The sequence below is a fragment of the Stegodyphus dumicola genome, chromosome 4, assembly GCF_044657685.1.
Source record: "Stegodyphus dumicola isolate Sdum_Otavi_A_Nest chromosome 4, ASM4465768v1".
Taxonomy (NCBI): domain Eukaryota; kingdom Metazoa; phylum Arthropoda; class Arachnida; order Araneae; family Eresidae; genus Stegodyphus; species Stegodyphus dumicola.
In genome coordinates, this window is record NC_140771.1 from 146,077,525 (window position 1) to 146,095,341 (window position 17,817).

The window sequence follows — 17,817 nt, forward strand, 5'->3', positions numbered from 1 at the left end:
ATTTGTAGCATTCTTCAGCATCTGAAAATAAAATATTCAAGCAACTGGAAATTTCGATACAAAGTTAAAGATATGGTACCTGCTACATAAACAATTAACAAAAATGCGCATTTTTTTTAAGAGGGGGGGGGTTGAATAGTACTAAACCTTTTTTTTATTAGAAAGAAGTTCAAAAGGCAAAATAAATATTTTTTTTTAAACATCATATGGAGCAATTACAGCACGGCTACTAAATTTTATTCGCACTTTGTACATTTATAATCCATCAGTCCATTAATGGAAGAAAATCGGTTCAAAAATTTATATGTGTATGTTATATATAACGTATATTTAGGCAGAAAGAATTTGTGAGTTTTTGGATTTTTTTTTTTTTTTTTTTTTTTTTTTTCATTTTATGTGATCCCTTATTTTTCGATTAGTGAAGAAAGGTATGACTAAACGATGCTACATTTTGGACATAATATCTGATTTTTAAAGAAGGCAAGATTAATGGTTGATTGGGTCGTTTTCCATATTTAGGTAAAACATTTTTACCTCTTTAACTCCCTTTGCTTCTAGTTCATTTTCTGCATTTAGTAACAGGATTAAAATATCCCCTTTTCCAGTCATTTTCAATATTAAAATAGGAAATTAAACACAAAATTTTCTTAATATTTACCTTTTCTACTTTGCAATAAGGTTAACTAACTAATCTAGCTATTGAGTAATTTTCTTTGTAGTCCCCCACCAGTGGTTGAGAGATTCAAAACTGATGCATGCTGGTAGTTCGTCCTGGGTTCGAACCCAGGCGAGCGGGGTAGCATTATGGTGTGGCTCTGTAGTATATATATTTCTGAATAACTTATTTGAGAGTAAATTATTATTATAAATGTATGGTTTTCCTCTAAATGAATTTGTTTCTCTGTTTAATCTTTCCCATGTGTGACCTAAATATGAGATAATATTGTAGTTTTTCGTTAAACCTTCTCGCTTGTGAAAGTAACTACAAGTTCAGTAGAAGGTTTTAAATAACCTTTTGATTTAAACTTCACAATGCAAAGCTTAAAATTTAATTCTCCGTAGCTTTCGGGATTTCAGACAAAATATGGAATATGAATTTAAATTCAAAATGGAGTTAATACTGGAGATTCATTGTGCAAAAGCCTTTCAGGCGTTGGCTCAGTTCTAACTAAAAGCAAGTGATTCGACAAGCAAAAAATTAACGTAAGTCTCAGAGCTGGGCGAGGACACGTGAGAACAGTTGGAGTCAACGGCAGCGTCTTTGCCAGTACTCTTAGTTTAACTTTTAAGACCTCTATCCTTATACATACTCTTGTACATTCTAATGGAAGTTCAATTAAAAAAATAGTGCTTTAATTAATATAAATACTTTACAATCCCTTCAAATAATGTGTACAGAAACATTCTTACGTGTTCTTATTAAATTGCAAATTAAAATGTTTTCGTCGCATTTAAGAGTGGGCAAATGAAACAGAAATCAATCTATCTTATTGCTAAGAGCGAATGAAAGCAAAGTGTGGATACTATATTTATATCGTTAGTTAGAAAGTACAATTCAACGTATGAGGTTGTTTATCATAATGCTAGTTTTAATTGCGGATTTTGATATAGTAACCACTAAGAGTACGAATCAGTCTTCCATCCCATTCAACAACACCAACATTTCTACGTACAAAATTAATGTCGTGCCGAACTACACTCAGATTCAGCGATCACAAAAATACATTCCTTACCAGAATTTGAATTCTGATCTATTGGCGGAGTAATTTCTTATGCTAATAACCAAAGTGACCAAACCGTTTTGAAAAAAAAAAAAAAAAAAAAAAAAAAAAAAACTCTGAAATGTTTCAGATTTTAAATTACGTCCAAAGGGGCGTTTTTTAACATTTTGTGTGTTACCTTTCTTTATTAAATATCATGTTCCTCGCATTTAAACCATAAGATCCAGTGCAACAGCAATATCGCAAAATAGTTTTAAAACGAGCATATCTTTAGAATTTCCGATACAGAGACTCACGCGCTGGAAAAAAATATGTTTTTTCTGCACAACGTTGCCATTGCTTGCTTTGAAATCCTTGAGTTTGTTAATCAAAAATTCGTCAAAGTTTTAAAAAATAGGAAATCGATCATAAAACAAATTTCAAATTTCAAATTTGGTCTTCCACATGCTCATATTCGTTGGAGGATTACGTTATTCAAAATTCGATGACTCTATGTACCGTTGTTTTATCACAATACGAGAAATATACATACATTTATGCAGATTTTTCATTATTTAATTTCTTCAAATATAATGCAGGACTCTAACATTTTGTGGCAACAGTTTGAAAAGTGAACCGACATTTATGAGTCCGACGCAAAATGCCAAAACGAAACTAATTGTCCTTCGGGATTCAAATCCCTTTGGACTAAAAAAAAGTGTAATAAGCCAAGGATAATTAGATTAACTTATTTGAATATGGCAAAGAATTATGAATGATTATTTGAATATGGCACACGAGGGCTATCTGTCTAAGGAAGGGATACCTTCGTGGAGGACTGCCTAAGAGAAACTCGCTCACATTAAGATTGCATATGAAGAAAGTCACAAAAAACAATTATGCAGCAAACTCGTTCGTCGGCGTTTGAACCCAGGTCAAGATTGCCGATATTCACCGTCCGTAAGCACTCGGCCACTGGTTACTGCCCCAAAGGTAATAAATTGTACGCTTATTTTATAAAGAATATTTTTATTCAAAGCTTCATTTATGTTCTGGCCATTAACAACCGAAATTTCATAGTAGAAATTATAACTTCATTAACGAGTGGTTCATAGGTGGTCTCCTTTTTTAAGTTATGGATAGTCTAACTACTTCATGATAAGTGTTGGAATTATAATATGGAAAGCTTATCTCGCTTGAACTTTTGAGATCCCCTCATCTTAATTCGCATGGTATATTCACAGTTTTTCAGACTTTGTCAGTTTTCTTTCAATCCGGAAAGTATCTTCTTAGAACATGTGTTCCCTCGCGATTGCGACATACGACCACATAAATTGGCTTTGGTTGAAAGACTATTTAAAACTACAAAGGTTAGAATTCCTTGTAAAACAATTGTATTAATTCCTCTCTTAATGGTAACCATAAAAGAGAACTTAAAAATAGTGCATTTAAAGATACTTTTATAGTAATATTTTAAAGAAATATTGCACGGTGTAAATGAGGATGTTAAGCTAAGAAATATTACAACATAATGAATTACGTTGTTGTTTCACGTTGCCTTATATATCGATGAATAAATAACTGAATCTTCCGAAAACTTATACACTGCTCATCAAAGAATGGTGTTACATAATCTCTCGTAAGCACTTCAAGCAATAAAAAATATCATTTATTCTTTTAAAGTTATAAATATGTACATTTGTAAGTATATACACTTTCTAAACAATATTATACATACTTGTTTCTACTTTTAATGCCAAAAAGCCTATTATTCGGAATGAAGACGTGTTATATCAGGTAAATGGAATCCTATTGCAGTTTCATTTAATTAGTGGCTAAAGGAATGGCCCATGAAATTTCAATATAAATTTCAAGAATTAAATCATAGATTCAAGTTTAGAACGACATTATATATGCCTGGGAATTGTGGCACTCGGAGATCATTGTATTCCAGATGCGCACACACGCATGCACCTGAAGGATACTAGCCAAGCCATGAATGATATCTTTTTTCAGCTCCATAAACCGCGTCAAGCCGTTCTTAGAAATGACAAATAGCCGGGACTCAACGAAAGCTACCAGAGGCGCATTTTGAAGGCCTAAAGCTTCTTGAAGCCATCCATTCCACCGTAAAAGATGGCGGTGGCATGAGAGGGGGACTATAACCGTGACCAATATAATCGGTCACTAAGCTGAGAACCATTTGTCTAAGGTTTCCGCTTCAGGGCATCAAAGTACATCCCGGTGATTTATTTATTTTGAACCTCATTCTTTTTTCGCACCGAATTTTAAATGGCCACTTTAACAACCCTTTGTCAGTTTGTGGCCTTTTTATGAGACTTCGTAAAATTTCTGCTTGTAATTGAAAGACATAATAACAATTCATTCACAGTTTTAAATTTACAGACACAGAATTTTGATTATACCTTTGTCAAATTCAGAAATATTTATTTATTTTAAATAGGTGTTCTGATATTCAAACTGTTCGTAAATATTTGAATTCTTATTTTTCTCAAATATGTTGTTCTACTACAATTTTTTTAGTTTAATATCCTAATTTGCCTTTCAGATCCCGTATTCAATCACTTTTACTGTGAGTAATCCAGAAGCACTTAGCGTACCTCAACTCAACATCTCTAGGACAGGAACCATACCGACAAAAGAAGAAGGTACGTCTTTTTATTTTCTCCTATAAAAATGTGTTTTTGTCGAATTAAGTGTAAGATACCAGTGCTCTGAAAATCTAGTAGGATTTATTATCTTTTAATACATCACTCACTTAAGGGACTATTGCTGTAATGTGTGTAATAAATAAATTCCTTTGTTTCGAAAAACGTTACTGTCGTATTTGAGCAATCACCAAAACGCAACCTGGAGAATTTTTGCAGAAGCAGAAGAATGAAATCATTTCTTTTTGCACTAATACTTTTAAAGTACTCTACACATTTTATTTTTTGTTAGATAATTTAGCTTTAAGTTAACGTCTACCTTAGAGCTGGGTCCATCCATTTCCCGTTTCACTATTACGTACGTACGTGAACGAAAAGAATGAACTTTTATACACAACTTGAAAACTATATGACGAAAAGTACATAAAATTATTTTATAAAAATAAAATAACTATACAGTAAAAGTTATTCTACGAGTACCAATCTATTAAAATTAAAGATAATTGCTTCATCGCCTTTGTGTGTTTCGGAAACAAAGAGCTTTTCGTTAAGACTTCTAAAGTTTATATGTGGAACATATAGACTCTAAATGTAAAATGTTTAGGAAAATAAAATTAAAATCAATGCATCTTGAATTCTTGCTTTAAAAAACTAATACGATTTAATCATTTAATTAATTAAAGTTGAATCGGGCTAAAAGCATAATTAGTTTCAGAGTATTTATATCATAGACTCCCAATTATTTTTAGTTTACCTTTCATTTTTCTTTTGTTCGTCTTCTCCATTCCATAAACTATCTCTTTTATTAAAAAAACTGAAACTGAGTTCATTTATTAAGATAAACCGACAAAGATGCAGTTAGTTAGATTCAAATGAAAAGCATCGCAAATTTTTCATTAAAAGTTTTTTCTGATATCGGGCTCATGATTTGTTTACATCTGATTTTGTAGCATCATCCACTGAGCTCGTTTATTTGTGTGAACTCGGAGTCTACCATAAAAAAAAAAAAAAAAAAAAAAAAAAAAAAAAAAAAAAAAAAAAAGAATCACTAATCGCAAACCACTATTATCACGGATGGAACGATTATTATACGGATTATCATCACGTTTAGCGAAGGAGTAAAAATACAGTTTCAGTTCATCAAAATTGAATTAAAAGATTCTTTAATTTCACTTCATCAAAACTGAATTCTAAAGATTCTTTATTTGATTCTTAAAGAACAGCTTACCTTCAGTGAAGAAGAAATGGTCGAAACGCTCATGTTAACTTGGAGTCTATGGGATTTCTAGGCTGACGATACACATCTTTAGGTGACTAAATTATTTTATTTACGTATTGATGGAGATACATTAATGATTATTTACAAAATGGAGAAAAAGAGTCATGATTGAGAAGTTACATCTTTGTTGATACATCATTTAGTCTTAGTCGAAAGTACGACCTCCTAATTTACCATCGTCCATCTTACTGCAAAACAGTTAGTTGTGTTGAAGTGTCGCACTCCTGCTACTCACATTTGTATAAACCATTCATCTAGTAGAAAAGTTCTAAACTGATGACTTGCATTTTGGGCATTTCTTTGGGGGCGTGGGACCTGACTCTAAACACACAATGTGTTAAATGCTTGTCGACATGATTTGGTAGGATTCTTGTAAAGGTGCATCGTTGAAATGTTAAAATAAGCAAATGTTTCTTTAACAAACACTTGAAACATTTCAGAATTCTACTTATTGCCCTCGTATTTCTTAAAACTTCTTACTGATCTTATCCTCACAAACACCCTCCAAGATCTCGTCGGCTTCCTTGTTGGGAAACTACGGTTTAAATATGCAAAGACTCCTGCAGTTGGCCTCTCTGTCTAAAAGATATGAGACTTTCAGTCAAGTAAATTTGATGTTCGATACGACCTGACAGGCAAAGTTTATCTAAAAATTCTGAATACCCAAAATCACCATCCTTCTACTACTAAGCTAGCGAACATAACTTCAATACCTGTGTTTAAGAACTCAATTTTTCATATTCTTGCATATCATTTGCCTATATAGATGGTTCGAAACTAGGTCGCAAAACAGGTAGCGCCTCTGTACTGCACACTACCAATATAGTACTCCCCAAATAGGATGGCTGCCTACGCTCTTAAAATACATTTTGCAGATGCGGCTGACAGCCATAAAGGAAGGTGTTGGCTTTCCTATCTTTGCCAACATCTACAAACGTAATATCCGCTCGCTCAAATAGCCTCTCTCCAACCTCATAGCAGGTTGTAACCATCACTAAATAATAATAACCATCACTAAAGTGCAACCTGCTGCAGGTAACCAGGAACCGAAAATGTACCTCAGCAGAATTCAAAGCCAAGCGAGTAATAAATTGGTGAATTCCCTCGTCAAGAAGGCTTCAAAAAATGTAAAAGGCCTCACACGTTAACATCAATCAGAAAACGCTAGTAAAAATTATAATTAATTAAGCATAGCTTGGCTGTTTTTTGTGATTTCCCCCCTGTGTAATGTGGATACGAACCAGTTTCCTTTGGAAAGGCCACGAAGTCATCCCTACCCTTAGGCAGATAGCCTTAGAGTGCTTTGCCACGATAAAATAAACAAAGTAAAACCAACCAATTCAACATACCCTTTAGGATTCACTGTGCATCAGAACATCATAATAGAGTATTTAATACAGTTATATAGTACATAGTCCTATACCTTTCTCACTAATGTACTACTTCTGTACATGAATTTCATGGATGTTTTATTGATACTTTATACAATGAAGTAATGCTAAGAGTACAACAGCTCCAAACAGATAGCATACGAGGATTATATATGAAGACCAATACCAATAGTATCTTTCAAGTTAAGTACCTGTAGTTAAATTTTATTTAATGACAATAATATGTTTTCACTTATAGGATTCAAAAGAATTAAACGCGCCCAACCAGTATAAAGGTTAGCGTCGCTGACTGTCGTGCCTAAGGGCCCGGGTTCGAATCTCGGAGAAGGCATGGATGTTTGCAAATGTATAGTGTCCATGTGACATGGCGGCACTCTAAATATGCGGCAAGCCGAAAGCCCTTCCGTGTGGTTTGGTGGAAGGGGAGAGGAGTGAAAGACCATGGGACCCGTCTTCATTCGGGGTGCTCCTCATCAAAATTGGGGGCGGAACTGAGCTAAGTCGCTCTGTCACCTATAAGGTGCTCAAGGCTGTTGCCAACGACAGGCGTATCTTGCGCTCCTTGCCGCGAGAGGAATTTCGTGGGCTTGAGCTAATGTTACTGTCAGACAAGTGAGCATAAGTAACAACAGAAGAATTAAACTGGTTGATTAAATGGAAAATTAGTGCAAATTAATCAAACTATCTTTGCGAATGATTTATTTTTAAATGTTAAGCTGCACATATTAATTAAGCATGCAATTCTTATAAGACTATCTCAATGAAAAATAATCCTTTTTATAATTAGATCAATATGGTATTTGCAACGGCTAGACTGATATACAATTCATGGTAAATTTGAAAATTTAAAAAAAAAAAAAAAAAGTGTACATCTTTTTATTTTCATGACCTACAGCAAATTCCTTGAAATTCTGTACCGTTTCTTAGTCATGAATCTGCCTGAGATAAATGCACGAAAAATGTTCCTTGATTTTATCACAAGTCTAGACTCGGTGTTCGCCAGTACACAAATCCTTAAGATGTACAAGTACGTAATGATTTTTATAAGAGTATTATATAATTACAGTTGAGCTTTGAATACTGATACAAAATATCTGAACATGTGTGAATGCCAGTATATAAATGCATGTATCCGTTATTTTACACGCAAAGTCAATTCAACTCCCTTTCCATGCCTGCTTGCATCGTTTAGCTATATTCAATAGTTTGTATAATTAACCTGTTATACAAATTATTGAAAAATTTTAATTTTAATTAATAGTTAAAAAAAGTCTATTTTATTTTTCCAGTAAATTTATCTAACTGCATTTCCGTTATAATATACTGTAAGGATCTTAAGTTTTACTAACGTTTATTTTATTTTAAATCTTTACTATCACTTCTTATTTTCTACTTCCGGCCAGAATTAAAAGCATTAACTTATTTATGCAAAATTTGTCTGGCGAACGCCAAGTACTTAAGTTGTGGCTTTTTGCCAAGCGAGAGAGAGGAAGGAGTTAGTCGAAACAGGCCGCTTACCTTAGAAGTTTTACTCAGTTGCTGGTTGCCTTCCAGGCCAGAGGTTTAATCCTCGTGATAATTTTTAAACGTATTGTAGTGTTAACAGTTCTCTGTACTACATACGGCTTCCTGTTAATATAAGGCCAATCTTCCACGTTTATTATTTCAAAGTTAGAGTTTAGTTATATTTTTATATTCTTACGTTTAGACCACAAGTAGTGGGTCTTTGTATTCCGAAGTACGGAAATTATTGTAAAGAGAGAAAAATAAAGGGTTTTGTATACCCTTCTTGTGTATCCTGTCTACTTCCCACAGTTATTGAACATAGCTTTAATAAGCTCTCTGTTCCGAGTCAGGTCCTTGCATGTTCCCAAAGAAAGTAAGACGGAACATTGAACCTGATAATACCAATTAGTCAAAGCAGTAATACCACAGGCAGGTTATGCAAACATTTCCTGATCAAAACATTAATGGAAAAGTCATATCACGGGCGTGAAAGTGACAGTTGAAGAGGGTTATATTTAAATTTTGCGTTAGAGAGTGTGAGCATTCTTATTTAGAAAGAGAAAGAAATGACATATTACCAATAGCGTAAATCTAATTATAGTGCAAGCAGAGTTGAAGCATCTCTCGATCATTCGCCACGAATCTGCATTTCAAGCAAAGATAGTTTGGCCAAAGATGCTCGAATTTCTTTAGTAAAAAATGGGTTCTTGCCATGCCACGATAACCTTATTTGCTAAATTTTTATCTTCTAAGCCTGCTGTTCTCTCTTATCGAGATGGCTGCGAGATCAAAATTTTCTGATAATTCTAACAATCCATTGCGCTGAAACAACCAATCAATGCTAGCTACTAAACGAGGTTCTCTTCCATTGTTTCCTTTAATGTCAGTAGAGTTAAAACAAGTACATACATGTGTTTCATAAGTGGATGTTTCTTCGAAGATGCCCGCGTAATAATATTTTGTGTTTCAAATAGAAACTGCCCTACCTTTCCAAACTTCCAATGAAGAACACATGCCATAGCTGTTAAGAATGCATACATGTTCTATATTACGCAATACACGGATTGAAGCACATTAATTCTCCATTTCATGTCACTTCAACATGGGCAAAGTAAAGGATACTATGACTAGGTCATTTAGAACATCTCTAAAGCAGTTGTGCTGGTAAGCTGTTTATGATGCAGATAATGTTGACCAAATATGATATAAACCCATTGACAATAGAAATCTTAGACAAAGTGTGTGCTTTTGTTCTTCACCGATGGCAGAAATCATCGGAAGTCATTTTATTGGGTTCGCACTGCTAGATGAAGTATGATGGCTTATAGTATGTTAAGAAGATTCAGGAAATTCAGCCTGCATTGTAAAATTCAAAAGTGGTCGATAAATTGTTACCTTTTAGACATAGATCGCTGTGGCTGCAGCTCCTTTAGTGTGTTATTATCATAAACGCATATTATACTCGTACAATTGATTTTCGACGTTAATCATTTAGAAGTTATTTGTAACAGAGTTGGACGGTCCACTTCGGAACTGTTTCAAAGAACAGATTTACTTTACTGAGCGAATGATCAGCGATCCAGAAAAAACGGAACGGTTGTTCTTTAAGATTTCATGGACAGCTCTTGTTCGGAAGCGTGCCAAAAATTGTATACTAACATTTTTTCTTTTATTATTTACCGGAAACATCTCTGACCTCTTTTTTTTTTTTTTTTTTTTTTTTTTTTTTTTTTTATGTATATATGTGTGTTGTCATAAAACACAGAACATTAAATAAGCCGGTGCATATCAGCACTTGTTCCAAATGGATGGAGTTGGGTTTTTTTTCCCTATCTGGCACTGCGAGCATCTGGTTAAAGTGTGTAGATTATAGGCACTTAATTTCCTCCTCGGACTCCCAACAGTCATTGCTCCGGCGCTACTTCTTCAGCCGCAGATCTGGCTTCGGCGGAGTCTTGATTATTTACTCTTTTCGCTTCCTCCGAGCTTTTCCTTTAAATTTCACTTCGATTGTTCGAATACTAGCCTTGTATGTGTATTCCGTATAACCTTTTTCATACTATATTATTATAACATTTATGTAAAACAATAAATTATATTTTTTATTATTTGCGTATTTTACAAATGCCTTGTAGTCAAGAGCTGTGAATTTCTCCTTAATCTTCTTTAGAATTAGTATATATTTTTAAACAAATTTTTCCATCTAATATATGTTTTCAAGGTTGTGGAACAAAATGTTGACCCTACCGCATAGAAGAACTTCGAGCGATATTTGGTATCATTTTGTCAAATTAAACAAAAAAGGAAGATTCTGGTATTATCGGCACACTTTCCTGTTCTTCTGCCTCCATGCCTCCAATCAAAAAATGTATTTTTACATATTATGCTTTGCAGTAGCAACAAAATATCAGTTACAGAAATAAAAAAATAATGTAATGAGGTCATATCTCCTCAGATGGAAGGATGTTATTTCTAGATATCCCTTTTCTACTGCTGGCGTAAAAGGCATTTTTTTAAAAATCAAAACAACATTAAATGTCACTTTGTAAAGACTGTTGAAGTTTTCAAGTTCAAGAATGTTTCCGAAACTTTTTTTTTGTTTTTTTTTGTTTTTGGTGCTATTGCTCATTATTTCAATACTCAAGCTAGCATTTGCAATTTATATTTGAAAATGGTTATGCAACATCACTTCAGACTCGTTATTTGTCAAAACTGACGGTTCATCTCTTCTAGTCATATACCAATTACCAAACGACACCTAGCAGCATCTGTTCGAAGTAGACCTTTAATAAACTACTGAGTTCTTTTAGCTTCTAAAAGAAAGACCTACCTAATAAGTGGATGTTTTAATGCTTTGATTGTTTTGCGTGTAGTACTTTTATGAGCACTAAATTATAGTAAATTATTAAAGTCATTTAGTTTACAGGAATTCGCGCTTTCGAAATGGAATTGTACGGATTTTGAATATTAAATTCTTGAAAGCAAAGGATACTTTTTGCATATGAGAATTCTTGAAGGGTTTAAAAACAAAGCAATATTTCGCAGACATTATGCACGCTATTATAGCTTAATAATTTAAAAGATCAAGAATAGCACCTATTTAGTTTAACTCTTTCGCATCGAGAGACGACCAAATCTGTTTTCAACAAACATCGAAAACGCCCATGTTTACGAATTTGTCTTGGAATAGTTTTCCTTTCCCCCTTTTGCGGTTTCATCCATTCATCCATTGTGCGCAGTTTCACCTTAGGGCCGGATTGCACCTGCGAACGTCAATAGCTTTCCGTATTTCTCCTTTATTTGCTTCAAAAGAATGATTGACATGTCTTTTAACAACTCGCGAAACCAATGAGCCATACACTAACGTGGAGGGGAAAGAACTAGGTAGAAAATAAACGAGGCGTTCGGGCGGTTTGCCGTTGCCTGAATGAACGGGCGCTACGGGCGATTTCGATGCGAAAGAGTTAAGATAAGAGGAAAAACAGACAGTTTTAATTTTGTCTCATTCATTTTTTGAGTAATTTCGAGGCACTTCTCTATGGAGGTGTTTAATATAAATTTACTATTAACGTTTTTCAAACGGGTCACTTTTACGACACCAGATAAAATATTTCAAAATTATTTTTATTACTTTTGTGTTACTGTCTTTGTATTAATACGTTATTATCAGCTGTGCAATTTTCTTTCTATTGATACATGTGCTGTTGTCACAATGAGTTTGTTATATAACTCTAAAGGGAAACTTGTTAAATGCCAGAGGCTTTTCATATTAATTTTCACCGCTAATTAAATTTTGCCACACCCCCAAGGAGAGAATGAGGCTGTCTTAATATCAAGAAATATATTTTAAAGTTAAGTAGATTAGGGAAATTTAGATATTAAAACTATACTCATATAATATTAGATCCGCACATTGATATTGAAATTTATTAACTATTTGCTTTCCATTATTTTCTAATACTGCTATATACGTAGCAATTAATATTCTGTACAGTTGCTCCAAATACTTAGAAACAGTTAGCTTTCAGATAAATAAAAAGTAACTATATCCTAGTGAAATTCCTTCTCGCGCAAAAGCAACTTTCAAAGCAATTTCTTGAGAATTTCTGATTAGACTTATTACATTTTCTCTTCTAAATTAAAAAAAAAAAAAAAAAAAAAAAAAAAAAAAAACAGATTATTAGTTTCTTTCAGTATTGTTCCATGTTCTCACTAGTTGTCAAAAATTACAAGTGAAATAGCAGCTAACCCTAATCGACTTGCAGCTTTCAGAAAAGAGGCAAATTCTCAGTTGCTCTTCCCAAAGTGAGAATCTGTTTTGATTCTCGGAGGGGACATAATGTTCCTAGGCATAACGGCCTCTCTCGATCCCTTTGTCTTCCACTTACTCATTTAATAATCTCATTGCAGAACATTCGCGCACTGCGCAAAACTAGAGCAGGATTTATACCCCATTATGTCCCTTCCCTCATAAACATGACATACGCAAACGACCATTCGAGTTTTGCCATACGTGCCGGGGCATGCCTTCGCCAATAAATCCGTTCTCTTCGAACACAAGAGGGAGATTTTCGAGATTAGCATAAAAGTGCATTTCGCCTGACAGCGCTTTTACTGAAGGTTCTGAACGGCTTTTGTTTCCATTTCTGCCGAATTTTGTGTCGTAAAAGATGGAAATTGGGCGATCGCTATGCTAATGTGTTCGCATTCTGTTTGGTTTCTCCATCTTTTGAAAGTTTCATAAATGTAAGCTATGTCGTAAACATGTACAGGCTTGAGAGATGTGTTTCTTCCTTTTAACTAAACATCAACGTATTCTTACTCAGACAGTTTGTGTTTAATGCTTACGATACAGCTTTTGGTTTGCTTAACTTTGCTCAGTTCGATTGGATGTAAATTGTTAGGAAAATTATTAATTATTACATGTACTTACTATTCAAAATCTTTTATCTAAACTTCCTGAGAACTTTACATGTAGTAGGAACAGAATATAACGTTAATGAAAAATAAATATTTAAATTTTAATTTTTATTCTGTACACTCATTAGGCTAAATCTTTTGAAATAAATGTAGCATGTGTTTAATTATTTTTCTTATTTTATATTAGATTTTTTAATAGAACAATAATCGCACTTATGAATATTATTCACTTCGGTTTTTAATTATAATTTTTATGGTACAATAACTATAATTATTGTTGTATAATTTTCTTTATTAATTAGCTTTAGAACCGTATTAATGTCAAAAATTAAATTGGAGAATTATAAAATTATTGGCTGCTTTGTTGATTGCGGCAAAGCATGTTAAGACTCTCTGCTTAAGAAAATGTGTCTTCATGTAGGACTTTCTGAAGGAATGTGTCTCGTCTTCACGTTGGAAATGATCTTGTGAAAGAACACCGGAGCTATAGTTTGTAACAATGGACAAGTGATAATGAGTCGAGGCTCCTTTTAACATCTGCTGTTTCAATAACGATTCGAACTCCGTTTAACATCTGGCGGGACTAAGGAATACGAAATATTCCTACGACCGTTAAAGAATATCATAGTTAAAATATTGCGGATGTTATGATGTAGGTGTATTCTTTTGCCTGTGTTCGAAAAAGATGTATGTAAGCCCAGAGAGATCTATATGTTATAGGTCTACATAAGAGTTTTTTATGTTGTATGTGGCTCAGACTTTCTTATGAATAATAACGTGCAACTACATCCAGCGAACCTGGTTGATGAATTTCTGGAAAACTAAGATATTCGAATTCAATACAAAATTTGAGGAGGCACACTTTGAAAGAGTTATTTGTGCATAAAAATTCTCTTTTTAGAGATATCACTGCTTTGAAGATCTTAAGTGGAGGAGTTCAAATCAATCTCAAGCCCTAATTAATCACACAGCTGATAGTAAGAAATCCCCTTTGGTACATTTGTACGTATTAGGAGAAATCTTCTTAATTTAAAAAGTCTATATTTGCTTATGAGTTTTACACTTTCTTTTACATTTGTTAACAGGTGTTACTTTAATTCTATTAATATTGTTTCGTATGCATCCATTTTCCATTTTTCGGTTTCTAGTATTGTATCAAGTTGTTTCTTTGTCACCCTAAAATAAGTTCCTTCAGTTTTTCTAAAGAATTTTTTAGAAATTTGTGTTTCTATATCTGTAAAAATAATTCTGAATACCGTGTGTATTTCTTCTGCTTAAAGAAAATATGCGATTTCCATAATACATAATTGCCCAATTTTCTAAACCTAACATATACTTTCGTAACTCAAGCAACAGAGCAAATAAAATTGGGAAAATTAATTGCGAATGCAGATTAAACTGGAATACATATGTTAAACTAAATAGAATTAGTTCTGATAAACCTATCAGAAGATGCAAGAATAATAGGAACATTCATGATAGTAAAGATAATTATAACTTTTGTTTGATAGAGCGAAGAAGATGGCAGGGTTAACGATAAGATCTAGGTCACCAACAATCGCAAGATAGCAGTTATTAAGCAGAGAAAAGCCTTTAATACTCATTTTTTTTCTTCCTATGATTCACGCACATCTTTAACTACTTATTTAATGACGTATAGGCAAGGCTTGAATCATTCAAAGAAATATAATTTTGAATAATATGCAGTGTGCCCTTGGTTAACAGACATTAGGGTTTCATTGTGGTTGCACACCACCTTCAAAGCCCTTTTTCGTAACGGGTGAACGGATTAATAGTCTATGTGCAGAAAAACGTATCAAAGTCTGGCGAATCATAGAAATATTAGAAACAAAATCTGGATGAATAATAAGGCAAAAAAAGTTAGCTGTGAATATATCATTGCGCATATCTTATGATATTTCTGCACGGTGAAATGGGACAATGATATTCATTCTACCTCCTTCTCGAATAAAATTTCATTTTGTGTTTTTGATATTTCAAAAAATGCTTTTCCGTTTTTTAATTAACTTTGTAATACGTTTTATAAAAGCATTGCAATTTCTGATATATTATTACTATTATTTTTATTAATTGAAGCTATGAGATTGACAAAAATTTCATCTAGCCAAAAGTAATCGTAGGAAAAATTTTTGCTTGTTTAAAAAGGACTGATGCAGATCAGCTAGCTTTCGCCAGGACAGAAACTTTCACTTGTCTACACCTAAAACTGCTGAGGTAGAAGATCACTTTTTGGGTCTCATAAAGATGATGGTACATCTAGCCGCGGTAGAGTTGTAAAAGAATTTTTGTTTTCCTTTTTAACTAGTTGCAATATCTTGAATGATGCAAATTATTAGCAAATATATTTTGCTGCTCTGGTTCATCGTCCATGATGGTGCACTTCTTCTAGAACTGTTTTATCAATAAATTTCTGTAACATGTGAAGAAGATAATAGGCTTTATGTCGAGCATAAAGAAAGGATGTCTTGAAATACTATCAGCCTGTAATAGAGCTCTCTGGTATATATTTTTAAACTCACGAAAGCGTTGTAAACCAACTTTGAAAAATATCCATAGTGACATAGAATTTCACATTACATTGCACAAGAAAACTAAATTTTAAGATTGCTTTCATTTCTGTTTGGGAGTTATACAAAAGCAGTAGTTTTAATTTATAATCTCCACTAGCGTTGTAGAGACATTAGGTATTTTTTGGATGATAAAAAATGAGCAACACCTTCGCCGAGAATCGGACCCCGGTCCTCTGGAATACGCGCCCAGCGTGTAGGCCACCACACTACGAAGGCATGCTAAGAAGGCGGGAGATATACCCTTATAGCGTTACCACCAAAAAAAAAAAATTATTAAACTCGTTTAGTTACTTTGAATCTTAATGCTCGAAAAAAAAGAGAATACCTCCAGTGTCACCAACATTATGCCTGTAGAAATAATTGAAAATTATAAAAGAGTTTTCATGTCTTCTTCCATTCCTAATTCGTATGTTGATTTAAATTTTTAAATCTTTCAATTCATCTTCTGCAATAATTTTTACTTTTATCGTTCTTTTGTTTTTGAACTTCTCTGCATTTAATTGATATCTCTGCATTATGTTTTATTTGACGAATATGTGATTTAGAAAGAAACTTTTTATATGACGCTTCGATTTACATTCAGATAATGTACATAAGCTTCGCTGTTGTTTATTAACCATATGGAACTCATTTGAACATTTTTAAACCAATTTGAATGTTGTTTTCTGTTATGTGAGAATTAACTTTTCGTTAATAATTTAATTCCGCCGAACTAAAATTTTTGACACTGTGAAGAAGTCTGTTCAGAAATGTCTTTATGCGAATGGAAGGCATTTGCAATATCTACTAGAAGAAAAAAACCGCAGAATAAGGCGTCTCTCTTTTACTGCACAAAAATTTCTGTGCCACCCAATATTTCTAATATAGTTGCTTAGTATGATTAGAATTGGTACAAATATCGCTGATTTTCCTTCATTTAAATCTTTTTATGTCGTCTGAGTTTACCTGATACTTTGCATTTCAAAAAATGGTTTCTTTATTTCCACACTGTATTTTTTTTCTTTTCTCAGCGTTCATTTTGTTTTATTTACTTCATCAATACAAATCGTATTTTTTAGATGAAACCGATATATTCTTGAGAAGTTAAATTGCTCTGGAGGAGTCGCTTCATTAATTTCGGTAGTTAAATAATTGAGGAGTTTTATGTTGTAATAAACATAAATTTATTTTATTCCGTTCGCTTTATCAGCCCTTTGATTTTATAGTACAAGTCTTTCGGTTAAAATTTTGATGTAATTTTTACCTGCAAAAGTTTGAGATATACAGTTACAGTATGCCTAAAAATGTAAATAATTTAATTTTTATATTATGTCATTGTTTTAAAAACCTTATGTTACAAAAATGTTACTTTGACAAAAATGTTTTATCAGCGTGTAATAGATTCTGGTAATGGTAGAATATTGAATAAACCTAGCTGAATAGATTGCTTTTTCCTCTGTAGTTTTCCGGCTGGTGCTGCAGTGCACGGGTAAAGTTAATGCCGAAGTGGAAGTTTTCATGAATTTCAACATCACGATGGTGCCCCCTTCCTCTAACATCACTCACTTAGTGCTCAAAAGGAAAAAAATATGCCTTAAAGGTAAGCCTGTCATACCTTGAATATTTTGTAAAATGCAGTATGTTTTAAGAGTAAAAGACTGATTATTGTCATATTAGCATGCATATTTTATTCCAGTTCTGGGTGGCATATTTTTTCATTATTTTAATTTAAAAAAATACTATCTTGTTCTCTCTTGTGTTAAATTTGAAATTGCTACCACT

At 33.2% G+C, this 17,817-nt stretch overlaps 1 protein-coding gene across 3 annotated transcripts in view; it reads left to right on the plus strand.

Annotated features, from left to right (window-relative positions):
* Positions 1 to 17,817, plus strand: part of LOC118183588 (inactive tyrosine-protein kinase RYK-like) — a 664,551-nt gene that overhangs the window by 505,655 nt on the left and 141,079 nt on the right. For all 3 annotated transcript variants that reach the window (XM_085815585.1, XM_085815586.1, XM_085815587.1), the window contains exons 3-4: positions 4,270 to 4,369; positions 17,498 to 17,635. In XM_085815585.1, coding sequence (XP_085671711.1) covers positions 4,270 to 4,369; positions 17,498 to 17,635 — 238 coding nt within the window. The remainder of the gene's footprint in view (positions 1 to 4,269; positions 4,370 to 17,497; positions 17,636 to 17,817) is intronic.